The following is a 16,910-nucleotide window of genomic DNA, read 5'->3' as shown; positions in this document are numbered from 1 at the left end:
CCTAGAGCTGGCCGCCGAGCTAAACTGAGCAATCAGGGGAGAAGGGCCTTGGTCAGGGAGGTGAATATTAACCCGATGGTCACTCTGAAAGAGCTCCAAAGTTCCTCTGTGGCGATGGGAGAACCTTCCAGAAGGACAATCATCTCTGCAGCACTCCACCAATCAGGCCTTTATGGTAGAGCAGCCAGACGGAAGCCACTCCTCAGTAAAAGGCACATGACAGCCCGCTTGGACTTAGCCAAAAGGCAACTAGACTCTCAGACCATGAGAAACAAGATTCTCTGGTCTGATGGGAGACTAGTCAGGATCGAGGAAAAGATGAACGGAGAAAGTACAGAGAGATCATTCATGAAAACTTGCTCCAGAACGCTCAGTACCTCAGATTGGGGCGAAGGTTCACCTTCCAACAGGACAGCGACCCTAAGTCTCTGAATGTTCTTGAGTGGCCCAGTCTGAGCCCGGACTTGGGCACGATCAAACATCTCTGGAAAGACCTGAAAATAACTGTAGAGCGACACTCCTCATCCAACCTGACAGAGCTTGAGAGGATCTGTAGAGAAGAATGGGAGAAACTCCCAAAATCGAAGGGTGCCAAGCTTGTAGCGTCATACCCAAGAAGACTCAAGGCTGTAATCGCTGCCAAAGGTGCTTCATCAAAGTACTGAGTGAAGGGTCTAAATACTTACACTACCGTTCAAAAGCTTGGGGTCACTTAGAAAAGTCCTTGTTTTTGAAAGAAAAGACACCTCACAAGTCCTCAACTGGCAGCTTCATTAAATAGTACCCACAAAACACCCGTCTCAAAGTCAACAGTGAAGAGGCGACTCCGGGATGCTGGCCTTCTAGGCAGAGTTCCTCTTTCCAGTGTCTGTGTTCTTTTGCCCATCTAATTATTTTATTTTTATTGGCCAGTCTGAGATATGCATTTTTCTTTGCAACTCTGCCTAGAAGGCCAGCATCCCGCAGTCGCCTCTTCACTGTTGACGTTGAGACTGGTGTGTTGCGGGTACTATTTAATGAAGCTGCCAGTTGAGGACTTGTGAGGCATCTTGTCTTTAAAAAACAAGGACAAAGACTCTTCTGCTGAAGAGGATAAGTTCATGAGAGTTAACTGCACCTCAGATTGCAGCCCAAATAAATGCTTCACAGAATTCAAGTAACAGACACATCTCAACATCAACTGTTCAGAGGAGACCGCATGAATAAGGCCTTAATGGTTAAATTGCTGCAAAGAAACCACTACTAAAGGACACCAATAAGAAGAAGAGACTTGCTTTGGTCAAGAAACACGAGCAATGGACATTAGACAGGTGGAAATCTGTCAAAATTTGAGATTTCTGGTTCTAACCGCCGTGTCTTTTTGAGACGCAGAGTAGATGAACGGATGATCTCCGCATGTGTGGTTCCCACCGTGAAGCATGGAGGAGGAGGTGTGATGGTGTGGGGGTGCATGCTGGTTACACTTTCAGTGATTTATTTAGAATTCAAGACACACTTTACCAGCATGGCTACCACAGCATTCTGCAGCGATACGCCATCCCACCTGGTTGGCGCTTAGTCGGACTATCATTTGTTTTTCAACAGGACAATGGACACCTCCAGGCTGTGTAGGGGCTATTTGACCAAGAAGGAGAATGATGGAATGCTGCATCAGATGACCTGGCCTCCACAATCAACCGACCTTAACCCAATTGAGATGGTTTGGGAAGAGTTGGACCGCAGAATGAAGGCAAAGCAGCCAACAAGTGCTCAGCATATGTGGGAACTCCTTCAAGACTCTCAGAAAAGCATTCCTCATGAAGCTGGTTGAGAGAATGCCAAGAGTGTGCAAAGCTGTCATCAAGGCATAGGGAGGCTACTTTGAAGAATCTAAAGTCTAAAATATATTTTGATTTGTTTAACATTTTTTTGGTTACTACATGATTCCATAAGTGTTACTTCATAGTTTTGACGTCTTCACTATTATTCTACAATGTAGAAAAGAACACAAGTATTTCGCTACAGCCGTAATAACATCTGCTAAATATGTGTATGCGACCAATAAAATGTGATTTGAAGTTAGCAAAACAATACCATGTAATCAATAGTTAACACTCCCGCTATGGGTCAAGTACAGTTGAAGTCAGAAGTTTAGACAAATACGTTTAAACTCAGTTTTTCACAATTCCTATAATTTAATCCTAGTAAAAAGTCCCTGTCTTAAGTCAGTTAGGATCACCACTTTATTTTAAGAATGTGAAATGTCAGAATAATAGTAGAGAGAATTATTTATTTCAGCTTTTATTTATTTCATCACATTCCCAGTGGGTCAGAAGTTTACATACACTCAATTAGTATTTGGTAGCATTGCCTTTAAATTGTTTAACTTGGGTCAAACATTTCAGGTAGCCTTCCACAAGCTTCACACAATAAATTGGGTGAATTTGGGCCCATTCCCCCTGACAGAGGTGGTGTAACTGAGTCAGGTTTGTAGGCCTCCTTGCTCGCACACACTTTTTCAGTTCTGTCCACACATTTTCTATAGGATTGAAGTCAGGGCTTTGTGATTGCCACTCCAATACATTGACTTTGTTGTCCTTAAACCATTTTGCCACAACTTTGTAAGTATGCTTGGGATCATTGTCCATTTGGAAGACCCATTTGTGACCAAGCTTTAACTTCCTGACTGATGTCTTGAGCTGTTGCTTCAACATATGCACATCATTTTCCTTCCTCATTAAGCCCTCTATTTTGTGAAGTGCACCAGTCTCTCCTGCAGCAAAGCACCCCCACAGCATGATGCTGCCACCCCCGTGCTTCACAGTTGGGATGGTGTTCTTCGCCTTGCAAGCGTCCCCCTTTTTCCTCCAAACATAACGAGGGTCATTATGGCCAAGCAATTATATTTTTGTTTCATCAGTCTAGAGGACATTTCTCCATGTGCAGTTGCAAACCGTAGTCTGGATTTTTTATGGCGGTTTTGGAGCAGTGGCTTCTTCCTTGCTGAGCGACCTTTCAGGTTATGTCGATATAGAACTCATTTACTGTGGATATAGATACTTTTGTACCTGTTTCCTCCAGCATCTTCACAAGGTCCTTTGCTGTTGTTCTGGGAATGATTTGCACTTTTCGTTCATCTCTAGGTGAGAACGTGTCTCCTTCCTGAGCGGTATGGCGACTGCGTGGTCCCATGGTGTTTATACTTCTGTACTATTGTTTGTACAGATGATTGTGGTACCTTCGGGTGTTTGGAAATTGCTCCCAAGGAAGAACCAGACCTGGTCTGCAATTTTTTTTCTGAGGTCTTAGCTGATTTATTTTGATTTTCCCATGATGTCAAGCAAAGAGGCACTGAGTTTGAAGGTAGGCCTTAAAAAACATCCACAAGTACACCTTCTTTTGACTCAAATTATGTCAATTAGCCTATCAGAAGCTTCTAAATACATGACATCATTTTCTGGAATTTCCCAAGCTGTTTAAAGACACAGTCAACTTAGTGTATGTAAAGTTCTGAACCACTGGAATTGTGATACAGTGAATTATAAGTGAAATAATCTGTCTGTAAACAATTGTTGGAAAAATTAATTGTGTCATGCACAAAGTAGATGTCCTAACCGACTTGCCAAAACTATAGTTTGCTAACAAGAAATTTGTGGAGTGGATTAATGACTCCAACCTAAGTGTATGTAAACTTCCGACTTCAACTGTATATCTACATTAAACATTTACATTTAAGTCATTTAGCAGACGCTCTTATCCAGAGCGACTTACAAGTACATACATTCATACTTTTTTTTTTTTTTTTTTTTTGTACTGGCCCCCCGCGGGAGTCGAACCCACAACCCTTGCGTTGCAAGCGCCATGCTCTACCAACTGAGCCACACGGGGCTCAGTTGGTTGATAAAAGTTGATAAAACATTTTATTTAAAATCAAAAAATAAATAGTGGTTTTGGCTTTATTTTATTTCCATGACGGTCTTCATCCATAACCGCCATGTCACGGATATCCAATTACCGTCACAGCCATAAGCATGACCCTCCTCCATTTTCCTCCACCCATTCTGTACATTTCAATCCATCCCTAATGGATGAGAGTTGTAGTCAACACACTGGGTGGAATTAGACTAATATCCCCAATTACCATGTAAAAACCCACCAGCAGAACCCTCTTCACTCAGGAGATCAGTACCTTTCGGTCAACACAATGAACGAAAATGCATTAGAATTCAATAACAGCATTGCAGACGCTGTATACCTACTGTAGGTGACACACTCATACCTTAAGCATACTGTAATACATACTGTATAAAACTTTGGCCGTTTTCACGTATCCCCTTATAAGCCGAATCTTGGAGCGTTTGATACCCTGATCTGTTCTATAAAGAATGGGTGAAAGGCAAACGAAACCTGGCTGAAACGAATACTGGACCTGTATGAGTAGTGGGTCCAAGATCCAGGACCAGAGTACCAGGTGTTGTGATGTGGCAGCTCGAGTCTCATGGAACTTTTTTCGCCCATTGTAAACAAGCTACCTTGCTAACGTCGTGTAGAGCGTGCATCTTGATCTTGGCACCCTGAAACGGTTATATTCAAGTCCTGTGAAAGCAAAACGTTTTCTGTAGAATTCTCACAAACGCTCCAGGAAACCGAACCAGGTTACCGAATCTGATGCGCGACAACGCCTTTCGTGTTTACTAGCTTGCAGGCTGTCAATCACGTAGTGAGGCAACAGAGGACTCAATAGAAGACTTGCCCATCTGCCTCAGGGACCCTGGGTTGACACCAAAGCCCCCATCCCAGAACACACAGTAGATTTTAGTGAGAAGACAGGTCCTCTGAGCCTTTGTCAATCTCCGTCTTTATTAGTTCACAAACCTTTTACTTTTTCCTCCTTCAGAAAGTAGAATTGAAGGCGGTTGCTGCAGTTTGTTGGATGCACATAGACCCTGGCAGTCTGAATACATTTCTGCCAGCTTGAACTGGATTAACTGAGAAGGAGCAGGAGGGGGACGCAGAGAGAAGGAATAGGGGAACAGAGACGGGGGCGAACGGGAGGGAAGTGAGAGGAGGGAATATGGGGAGGGGGTGATGGAGATGGAGGTGAGAGGAGCGAATACGGGACGGGGAGGGGGTAGATACAGAGGGATCGGTATGCATGGCAGAGAGTGTGAGGAACCTGAGAGGGGGGATTGAAGGAGGGAGAGAAAGGGATTGGGAAAAGAGAGAAAGAAAGCGCTGTGGGGATACACACTGCAAAGAGGTTCTGAAGAGGGAGGAAAATGGTTGGGGGCAGAGAGAGAAGGAGCGCGTGCACACCAAGTGGAGAGCGAGAGGCAGTCACCTGTCTGTGGGTCCACAGAGAAGAACTGCTGTCCCTGCACCAGTGTGTACACCAGTCTGGCACTGTTCCCATAGGTTGGGTCGTCAGCATCTGTCGCTGTCACCTGGATTATAGAAGTACCTGAGGGAGGAGGGGAGAAAGCAGAGGAGCGTTAAAACAACATAACACACACACTCACACACTGACCAGACACAGCGGTACATTAGCACAGCACAACAACCAGAGAGCCAAATACTGACTGACTGACTGCTACCTCTCTCTCTCTCTCTCTCTCTCTCTCTCTCTCTCTCTCTCTCTCTCTCTCTCTCTCTCTCTCTCTCTCTCTCTCTCTCTCTCTCTCTCTCTCTCTCTCTCTCTCTCTCTCTCTCTCTCTCTTACTCTCTTTCGGCAGCAGCGTGACAAATACTTTATTCACTTTCTTTCTCCCCTGCTGCTCACCTTCTTTCTCTCTCGATTATGTCTGTCTCACTTCATTTCTCTTCATCTCCGTCTCCAATTCCCTTTTGCTCCCTCTCTCAATCTCTCTGTCTGTAGGTTGCCCCCCTTGTCTCCCCACTGACTCCCTCATGTCCTGAATCCCTGCCTCTCCTGACAGATATGGACTTTTTCCCCACCAAATAAATCAAAGACCGTCAGCTTCATGTGAGAAATTTAAATTGTAGCAAAAAAAGATATGTACAGTTTGGAAAGAAGAACTACGTTTCCCATGGGACACTGGGCTGACAAGCTCTGAGGGTAGAGGGGATTTATGGGAGCAGCTGTTGCTGTTTTCTGACATCAAAGCCCTGACAGTGTCACCAGGAGAGAGAGAGAGTGTGAGTGAGGGAGGGAGTGAAAGGGAGGTGAGTGACGGAGGGAGGTAGGCAAGGGAGGCAGGTAGGCGAGGGAGAAACTGGGTCTGACTACTGATCTAGCACAGGTAGTTAACAGGCATAGGGAAGGCAAATGGAAGATGGAGAGAGAAAGGAAGGGCGAGAGGAGCGATTGTTTTGATGCACGCGGCAGTACAAGAATGATCAGATAGACAAATCAAACAAGTTTGACTGGTGGGTTTGACGGAACAAGCACAAGAGAGAGAGAAACCTATTGATATGCAGCCTGCTAAAACACAGTCACAATTTGGCGTGATGATGCATTCAGACTGAGATGTATTACCAGGCTACTGTGTGAATACCATAGTGGATTATTTCCATGTGAAATACTGTAATGCTAAAGTGGTGGTAGAAATCAAATCCTTGAATCCACTTAAAACTAGGCTTAGGGCTGAAATTCATATGACACAATGTGTTTGGAGCAATTAGGGGAGGCAAACTCAATCTCGATTCATAGTGAAAGGAGATGATGAAAGATATCTCAACCAATCTCTTCAGCAGGCTGACGTGGTGCCAGTGTGACTACTATCATTATCCAATTCCATCACCACTGTGGCATTGACGGTGGAAGATATTACCAGTTTTATGTAACAGCTCTTTGATAAGACTCTCACGGCGCCACTATGTGCTCGTCTCGCAACAACCCACCGTGCATTTTGAAAAACAATTTGGTAAATATTGAATCCCGGGTAAATATTGAAGCCATGATTGACTGAACAACTCAATCTGGGACCAAGCTTTGAAAAGCAAGCACACATCAATATGTTCAAATGATTGTTAAAGGACGCAAGCAGCAGCATATTAAAAAAGACAACGGCTCCCCTGCAGTACCTATGTTGGCCATCTCAGGCACTGTGGCGCTGTAGGGCCCTTCCTCAAACAGAGGTGGGTTGTCGTTGATGTCCTGCACTCTGATGATGAATGTGGACGAGGGCTCCAGGGCCCGGTCGGTCTGCCGGTCGGTTGCTGTGGCGATGAGGCGGTACTCGTCCTTCTCCTCGCGGTCCAGGGGCTTGGTGACATGGATGTTGCCCGTCTTCTCGTCAATCACAAACACCGCCCCCGCCCCCTCGCCCCTCAGCACGTACTTGGTGCGTCCATCACCTCGGTCCATGTCAGTGTGCAGCTGAGAGAGAGAGGTAGAAGGAGAGAGAGAATGATATAGAGAGAGGAAGAGGGGGCAGAAAATAAACAAGAACGCATCCAAGAGAAATGAAGGGGATTATACACAGTGCTTGAGGACATGAGTTTGTCTGAGGACGAGAACACTGGAACACATCCAAACAAACACCCTCTCATCTATTCCGATCCATCCATGGGGCAATGGCCATGAACTAGGATAATCATAATCTCAATATCCATAATGATGCACCAGCTCAGCTAGGCCTGCTATTCTCACAAACAGTTGTCTGAAAGCTCATCAAACTGTGAAATACAGTTCTATACCGCTGCAACAATGACTGAAAGTAGGAATTTAACACATATAAAGTTGAGGCCTAATCAATTATTCCTCAACTATTGAGGAGGACCAGGTGTGGCAGGGGTACATGCTGTATTGATCCTGACTGCTGCTGGCTTATTGGATCAGCCCTGGCTGGTTGGTGGCTGGGGCTCTCTCAAGCGGAGCGGGGTAATAGCAGAATAGGCCCTCCATCTCCCCCCTCAAAGGTTTACCTGGACCTGCTCAGGGGATGCACTCCACACATCAGCATTCATTCTCATTACCGCTCAAACGTGGACGGAATAGGAACCCTGATAAAAGAGCGCAAAATTAGCCCCTACTCCAAAAAAGTGTGACATTGTGAGAAAAGTGCGAGTGGGGAGCGCTTGAAAGCATTGTTGCGCGGCAACAGCTAAGCACATTTGCTAAATGAAATGAAAATGGATACTCTGATTCTAAATATTCATTAGGTTTTACAGAATCCCATTTCAAGGAGTACAATTGTGTAGATGTATGACCTCCCAGGAGGTAAACAATTCACATGGATGTTGACAAGACTGTTTGTGCCTGTAAACCAAATATAACCTTTTTCTAAGTTTCCACTGTCTGCAAAGTTGAGCTGAACAATTCTAAATGCATTTTGTTTCCATATACTTTATCATTCCTCCTACCACAACATGATTTCACTGCAGAGGGTAACACCCCTAGTACTATTACCACTCTATTCCAGAAATTACAAATTAACTCTAAGTAAATTACAATGTCTACAAATAAATTGGCAGGCAGTGAAGCGATTTTGTGGGAAGGGTGCCGGATTGAGACCCGCAAATAGACATGGCAGCTGGCCTTGGGGTCCTTTAAGGTTGTCACGGATACTGCACTTGCAGTACATCCGGTATTAGTTATTTTGGGAATCTTAACTTGGAGTACTTCTATCTTCATCCTGGATGTTTTGGGTTGGCCCGCCTGGTCTGCACACCAGTGGAGGCTGCTGAGGGGAGGACGGCTCATAATAATGGCTGGAACGAAGCATATGGAATGGCGTCAAACACATGGAAACCATGTGTTTGATGTATTTGATACCGTTCCATCCGTTCCGCTCCAGCCATTACCACGAGCCCGTCCTCCCCAATTAAGATGCCACCAGCCTCCTGTGCAGCACACTCAGCTGGTCAAGACCACCAGAAGTGAAGGTTTCACACTCACAAAACTAAACACATTCAGGGTTCTTAACGAAGGGGTCGTTAACGGCCTTAACGACGTGGCTTAACGAGGGGACTTAACGAGGCCCTTAATGAAGCTCCTGCCATCATTACCACAGTGAGTGGTGTCTGTGATGACAAAAGGCCGGCCAATCTCTGGCCCGGGAGGTGAGGAGAAGAGTCCTCTCAAGATGTGCCCTCTAACCTGGCCGTCACTGATCAACACACAGCACTGTATATAGTACAACACTAGGGCCTCCATAACAGACTTCTAATCTGTTCGCCACTGATCAACACACAGTATTATATGGTACAACACTGGGGCCTCCATAACAGACTTCTAATCTGTCCGTCACTGATCAACACACAGTATTATATGGTACAACACTGGGGCCTCCATAACAGACTTCTAATCTGTCCGTCACTGATCAACACACAGTATTATTTGGTACAACACTGGGGCCTCCATAACAGACTTCTAATCTGGCCGTCACTGATCAACACACAGTATTATATGGTACAACACTGGGGCCTCTATAACAGACTTCTAATCTGGCCGTCACTGATCAACACACAGTATTATATGGTACAACACTGGGGCCTCCATAACAGACTTCTAATCTGGCCGTCACTGATCAACACACAGTATTATTTGGTACAACACTGGGGCCTCCATAACAGACTTCTAATCTGGCCGTCACTGATCAACACACAGTATTATATGGTACAACACTGGGGCCTCTATAACAGACTTCTAATCTGTCCGTCACTGATCAACACACAGTATTATTTGGTACAACACTGGGGCCTCTATAACAGACTTCTAATCTGTCTTCATAACATTAACCATTAGCTTTATATGGACCCCCGTTAACTCACATACTTTTCATTTAACCAATAACAGCATAGATGAATGATCTCATCGAACATTACAGTACTACAACAACAACAAGGACACTATCATGTAGTACACGTACCTATTCACATTCACCACAACCAATAACACCCCGTAACTTCCCCTGTAAGAGCCCATAACAGTCAGATGCTTCATCAAATCCATTGAAAGAAAAAAAACAGTCAGCCACTGACCACATCAGAGAAATCACCAAACTCACCACAGTATCACCTGCCAGAGTAATCAGACTCAGACTTCAGCAGTGGCATTACTGACTGAGGCGCCTGCTACTGTGTATGCAAACCTTGGCTCCCAGACCCCTAAATCACTTAAATTACTTTTATTATCATAAGGTAATATGCTTATACTCATATACTCAATTTCACATTTTTGCAATAACCATACATCATAAACCACAGAAAAAGCACTCCGTGTCAACCTCTAAATCACTTAAATAACTTATAGCCGTATACTAAATTTCACATTTCTGCCTCACAATAAATCATAAAAACATGAAGAAGTAAGAAAATCCACTTTGCATCTGCGCATTAGGCTAATGAATATGTTTTCCTCGGCACACATTCTGGGGGGATGGTGTAGAAGGGGAAAGCATAGTTGTGGGAAATTGGTGTTGACTGAAGTAAAAGAGCAATAGCCTCCAGTAGCACGGGGAACTCGAGGCATCATTCCACCACACAGGGACTACTGTAGTGGGAGGTTCAATCCCCATCACACCAGGGAGAAGAATCAAAGGCTTTGGAGACAGCGTGAGGGAGGATATGCCTAGATCTTCAACTACATTGTGGAGAATGGTCTCCTCGTGCACTGTTTGCTGGACTACCACTGAACACATCATGACTTCAAAGAGCCAGGGTCCCATGATCAACGTATACCAAGTGTCTAGACGTCTAGGGCTGTTTCCGTGCCGTTCATACCAACCCACTCCTTTCGTGTCCTCGAGGGGGAGTCAACAAGGGCATAGGGGAGAAGGGCACCGTATCAATTTGGGATGTGGCCAACAACAACTTCACTTCAGAGCCAACTTTATAAACTAGCCTTGTGGCTAAATACAGAATGTGCTCGGAGCCATGATCTAGACAGCCTCTCAGTGGGTCTTTCTTACCCTTGCAGGACACTTCAAAGTGTAACTACGCCTGAAATGAAACACAGTGCTCCTGCTCCAGTGTGTTGCGTGGCCTGGCTGGCCAGAGCACTAATCTTAAAGACACTTGCCTAATGACAGAGGGTCAGATGGGTCTTCACCCCAGATCACCAGCTGGCAGGGCCCAGGGCCGGGACAGTGAGCCATGTCCGTGACCAGAGCCCCCCCCCCCCCCCCCCCCCCCCCCCCTCCAGCACCTGCAGCCTGAGGAAACAGCTGAGTGCGGGCCAGGGCTCTGGAGCCATGACAGGGGCTTAGAGAGAAGAGGCCTAATCTACCCAGTGACACATAATTAAAGTCAACACTATGAGACGAGATGCTGTGAGAGAGAGTCTGATCATCATCAGACACTTTATCCCAGCTGGATACTCCAGATAACCAGCTGGCCCAGAGGGGTAGGGCTCTGGTCTGTTACTTAGCCCCAACCCCCCCCCCCCCCCCCCCCGTTCCTCCACTACCCTCTAACACCAGAGGGGCTTACCTGTTTTTTAGTTTCTTTTTGTTTGAAGTATATTTCTGAGGGTTCAATTCCTTCAAACCTGTGTTTAAGTGTTTGAGAAATAACCTTTTTCCTACGGCCTCATACAATCACATCATAGATTTGGGTTCAGTAAAAATACCAAGGAAACTCCCCTCACCGGAGTTACACTTGGCATCTGTGATTGTTTTGGTCGGGTTTCTTTCTGTTCTTTCTCTCTAAGTGTCAACAGAACAGCAGGTATGGGTCAGTCGTGTGCTTAGTGAGCAAGATTGATTCAAGCCTTGTGTTTGGCCTGTATTGGAGTCTTTATATAATGTGGTTGTGTTGTGGACAGTTTGTCCTGGTCTGTTGTGATCTAATTTAGTCCTGTCTTAGTGGTTTTGCACTCCCCCCCACCCCACTTTGGCCAACATTTATTATTCATCAGAATTATTACCAGACCTTATCACCACAAGCCTCTTTAATACATACTATTATTATTCCCTGCCACCATGATACATTATTCACAACAAAAATGATTTTAGCTTTTAGCTCTAGACTACGCAAATCCTGCTTTTGATTATCATCATCAGCTGGTATATGAGAGAGAACCGTGTGGTGGTTAGTGCAGATCGTATTTTATCGCCTAATGCCCATTCTGATGATGTATACTTCACATCATGTTTTTAGCAGGAGGGCAAGTGGCAACGTGGGAAAAGGCCACCGGAGGCTTACTGTAATTCACGTCTGTACATTTAAAGGGCAAATCGCCCACATATATGCCACCGCGTGCCACTGCCAAGAGGACTGCTCCTTGCCAATGGGATTTTAGAGAGAGCAGAGGGAAATAGAAAAAAATGTGTCTTGAATGTTTTCCCAAAAATTCTGCATGAATCTGTTTGTGTGCATTGGGTGCATTTGTGTATTTTTGCATTGCATGTACTGCAAATGAGTGTGTGGATCTGTATGTTGGTTATGCATCTGTGTGTGTGTGTGTGTGTGTGTGTGTGTGTGTGTGTGTGTGTGTGTGTGTGTGTGTGTGTGTGTGTGTGTGTGTGTGTGTGTGTGTGTGTAGTAGTAGAGAGAGATGGGCACAGCTCCCTATCCCTCCCCTCCAACCCGACCAGACTCACTGGCCTCCTTCAGGGGCACTGGGGGAAGTGGAGCGGATGGCCATGCAGTCTCACTCTCAGCTCAGAGGCCAGTGAATACATATTAGCTCAAGGTCATGAGCTGCACTCACACTGGGCCATGCATAATCAGGAGTTCACCCCAGCTAGGGCCTTCACTTCATATTATCACGGCTTTACCCACGTGATGTGTTTAATTTGATCAAATTGTTGAGTTTAACCTGAATATGCTTTTAGCTCCATAATAGCACAATTAACCCCCATGTGGGTTCAACTGTATAATAACATGGCTCACCTGGCTAACAAACCATATCACATACTTGTATACTTAAGTCACTATTTCACCTCCATACATATCTTACTGTACGTTATATTCTATACATGTGCTTTACGTATATTTCATACTGTACATCTTAATGGTACGTAATTCTGGTCACGGTTGAAATGTATGTAATCAGTGGGTTATCTTGGGGTAAAATGGTGGTACACCATGACGGGTATCATTGTGAGTTTCTCCAGGTAAAATACTCCCTTCTCAACATTAGAGACTTAGCTATGGTAATGCTTTAAATTCACACACTCACTTTGCAAATTTGCTCGACATTATTCTGAGATTAAACACAGGCTATAAAAAGAGAAAGGAAAGCAGAACAAAGGTAGAGAAAGGCAGGCTTTTGTACGCTTTGAATTTCACCTTTAATAGACTCTACAGTTTCTCCTCACGCTCTCTCCCTTTCTCTCTCACACGCTCCCCTCTCTCTCAGCTCCCACTCAGCACAGAAGTTGTTTGAATTTGCTCTCCACGGGGTTTTTTCATATTAAACCACACTCTCTCTCTCTCGTTTGCTCCACTCCCTCTCCCCTCTCCCCTGCCTCCTTTCTTTATTCTCTCCATGCACGCTGCCTCTTCCCGTTCCTTACTTCTACTCCTTTACAGCCTCTCTCCTCTGGTCTCCATTCTCTCTGTCTGGCTGACTAGGGTTGATAGACTGTGAGGTCAACTCTAGAACGTACACGCTCCTTTCTTTTATCATCACATGCTCTTCCGCTCTGTTAGTTGTACGCCATTAACCTTTACACACTTTCTTCCCTCATTTTCCCTCTCTGCATATCCTCTCTGCTTAAACGCCTCCCCCGTTTCCTCCTTCTTTCCATCCCTCCTTTCCCCTCTCTTCATCCCTCCAGTCTACCATGTCTGGTCTCCAAATCTGTCTGCGCCCCAGTCCCATTCCATCGCCCCTTGATCCCCCTCGTCTCTCTCCTTCTCTCGCTCCCTTCCTCCCACCCTTTATCTCTCTCGCCTATCGCTCTCTCCCTCCCTCCATCTTCCTCCTCTGTCTCTAATTGCTCTCTCGCCCCTGCTGTGCTTCAGCCCCGAGGCTAAATGACATTCCCAGGGAGAGAGGAAACGTAAGAAAACACAAAGCAGTTTGGAATGAGACATTTTAGGATTATTATTGATGAGCTTTCTGCAAGCAGGTGTGTGCTGTTTCCCCCCTACGAGCTCCTCTTCTCTTTAACTCCCCTGCTTTCTCTCTTCCTTTTCCTCGCACTTTGCGCATAATGAGTTCCTTGTACATGCGTATAATTGTGTTTCGTGACTTTGTAGGGGCATTTGTGACCTATTTGTGTGCGTGTGTGTGAGTGCATGCGGGCGTTTGTGTGCACAGCGGCTGCTGAGTTAAACCAACATGTTGGTCTCCATTTAAGGGACAAGGAGGAGATGGTCCCCCGCTCACAGCCAAGGTGCCAATGAACAAAGAGCTGTGAAACACTGAGTTCCAGAGAACCACACAGCCCTGCAAAAACCCCCGCGACAGCCACCAAATACCAGCGCCAACACAACAAAGACTACTACCCCCTGCCCACACAAGACATATTAAACACTACTACCGCCGTCGACATATAATGCACTTAAAACTGCCTCTCACAATCCTGATTGGTTCTCGTCTTATGGAAAGCAGAAATTTTATACAAATCCAATTAGATAAAGATTCAGAGTGTATTCATGAAGATCCCTTTTAATATAATATATTTTTTACAGGCAGATCAGTAAAGAGTGTCGTGAGTGCATGGAGAGTATTATGATCTAGGTAAGTTGTTTTGGGGGACAGGGATCGTATAAATACTGATCAAATCTAACCAGACCATCTCCTATTTCGCCCCTGGTTTACCAATGACGCGCTCCAGACAGCTAGAGGGTTTTGAGTCATGCAGGTGAATGACAGCTCAGGCGGCGTAGATAGAATATGCACTGGGCTCAGCAAATAAATACTTTTAAAATGCCATTTCAGCTTAGTGAGGCTCCCACAGAGAGAGGAGAGCAGTGTTAGAGTTCACTCGAGCACTACTGAGGCAAACTCAAACCTTTGCTACACGCCTATCGACTCTGTATTCCATCAGTATTCTGTTTCACATTCTGGCACTGTTAGAATCTTAAAACCCCATTATAGAACATGTGATGACAACGTCAATTAAATTCATAATTATCCCATGGCTGAGATGCTCCACCAGATAAACATAGACATCCATCGTTGTGCTGTGTACAGACTTTCTGCCATCAAGGTACTGTGGCATTAACCATGTTTTATGTACAACAATCAATGTTTAGGGCATGAGTTATATATAGCAGTACAGTGGGGTCTGAAATGATTGACACCCTTGATAAAGATGAGCAAAAATGACAGAATTAAAAAAAAATCGAAAAAAAAACGGAGCAATATTGTATGCTCGAAAAAATGGGGAAATTATATTATTTTATCCTAATACAATTGAAAGAGAAAGAGTTTTTTTTTTTAACAAGCACTATCTCATTTCGACGCCAAACCCACCACTGGTGTGCGTGTCCAAAGAGCTCTATTTTCATGTCATCCAACAAATGTAAACACATGGAGTTTGATAAACTGCATTGGCACTTGGGTTGGAAATGGGTGCTTTGGTCAGATGATATGAAAATAGAGCTCTTTGGCCACGGACAGCAGTGGTGGGTTCGCCGTCGAAATGACAATGCATAAACAGAAAAGAACCCTATACGCTGTAAAATAAGGTGGTGGATCGTTAATGTTATGGGGTCATTTTGCTTATGAACTTTACCCAGTAACAGGACAAAAACCTGGTTTTCTCTGCTAGGAGGCTGAAACATGGCCTTAAGTGGATCTTCCAGTAAGACAATAACCGCACGCACACTTCAAAATCCACAAAGAAATGGTTCATTAGCCACAAAATAAACATTTAGCAATGGCTATCTCACTCTCCGGACTTGAAAACCATTAAAAACCTGTGGTTTGAATTGAAGAGGGCAGTTCATAAGCGCAGACGAAGGATATCAAGGATTAGGAAGGATTCTGTTTGGAGAAAGATTCCTCCCAATGTGTTCTCCGACTCATAAAACATTTTAGGAAAAGGCTCAGTGCTGTTATCCTCACAATCATTTTGACCCCTAACTTTTTGAGAGAAAAAAAGTATTACTTGTTGAACAAAACCTCTTTCTTTGATCAATTGTATTAGTATACAATAATATAATTTGCCAATTTCTTTCAGCATACAATATAGCTCAGTATTTGAATTATTTATTTTGTACAGTCTTTTTTTGCTCATGTTTATCAAGGGTGATCCTCCTGTATATAGCAATATATAGTAATATGTGTGTGTTTGTACAGTATGTGTGTGTGTGTGTGTGTGTGTGTGTGTGTGTGTGTGTGTGTGTGTGTGTGTGTGTGTGTGTGTGTGTGTGTGTGTGTGTGTGTGTGTGTGTGTGTGTGTGTGTGTGTGTGTGTGTGTGTGTCTTTGACGGCTAAAACCTTGAACTGCAACACATCTGGTACAACCACCGGCAGTCTATACAGTATATCCGTCATCACAGTCTCCATCCTCGAACCATGATCATCTCTCTAATAAGGAGACGCAAAGCATCATGTCCCCATTGATCTTCAGTGCGTTGCAGCTGAGCCTGTAGCCTGTACAGCCTGTAGCCTATACTGGGCCAGAGCAGGAAGATGAAACATTTATATTAAGATGTATAAAAGCATTATGCATGTATGTACAGCTCTGATACACTCTGAAATAAATGACACACACAGGCACACACACATACAAACACACACACACACACACGCACACACACAATTGGTGTTCTGGGAGGACTCCATGTGTCAGCAATATCATATGGCACGTGTGTGGTCTGGCTGTGTTTCCTCATAGAGCTCAATACAATCTGCAGGCGTAAATACCTGCTCACCAGAGCATATTGGAACTAATGACTTACAATGCTGGCCATCTGTACCGCTGGACATTCAGCTCATGCATTTTGTCCTTGCCCGTTCTGTATCAATTTGGGCAATTTGTCATCCATCATACATCATGTACTGGAAGGCCTGATTGAGGTGCCCATATTAAGCATTCCCTAATAGTCAGTAGGCTACTTACAGA

At 44.7% G+C, this 16,910-nt stretch overlaps 1 protein-coding gene across 8 annotated transcripts in view; it reads right to left on the bottom strand.

The window, feature by feature from the left end:
* LOC129824266 (desmocollin-1) overlaps window positions 1-16,910 on the bottom strand; it is a 137,196-nt gene that overhangs the window by 58,915 nt on the left and 61,371 nt on the right. For all 8 annotated transcript variants that reach the window (XM_055883780.1, XM_055883784.1, XM_055883779.1 and 5 more), the window contains 2 exons: window positions 7,024-7,318; window positions 5,321-5,440 (listed from right to left, as the gene is read on the bottom strand). In XM_055883780.1, coding sequence (XP_055739755.1) covers window positions 5,321-5,440; window positions 7,024-7,318 — 415 coding nt within the window. The remainder of the gene's footprint in view (window positions 1-5,320; window positions 5,441-7,023; window positions 7,319-16,910) is intronic.

The sequence above is a fragment of the Salvelinus fontinalis genome, chromosome 26, assembly GCF_029448725.1.
Source record: "Salvelinus fontinalis isolate EN_2023a chromosome 26, ASM2944872v1, whole genome shotgun sequence".
Lineage (NCBI taxonomy): Eukaryota > Metazoa > Chordata > Actinopteri > Salmoniformes > Salmonidae > Salvelinus > Salvelinus fontinalis.
Note: the sequence above shows the minus strand (reverse complement) of the source record. Positions and strands in the feature narration are given on the sequence as shown.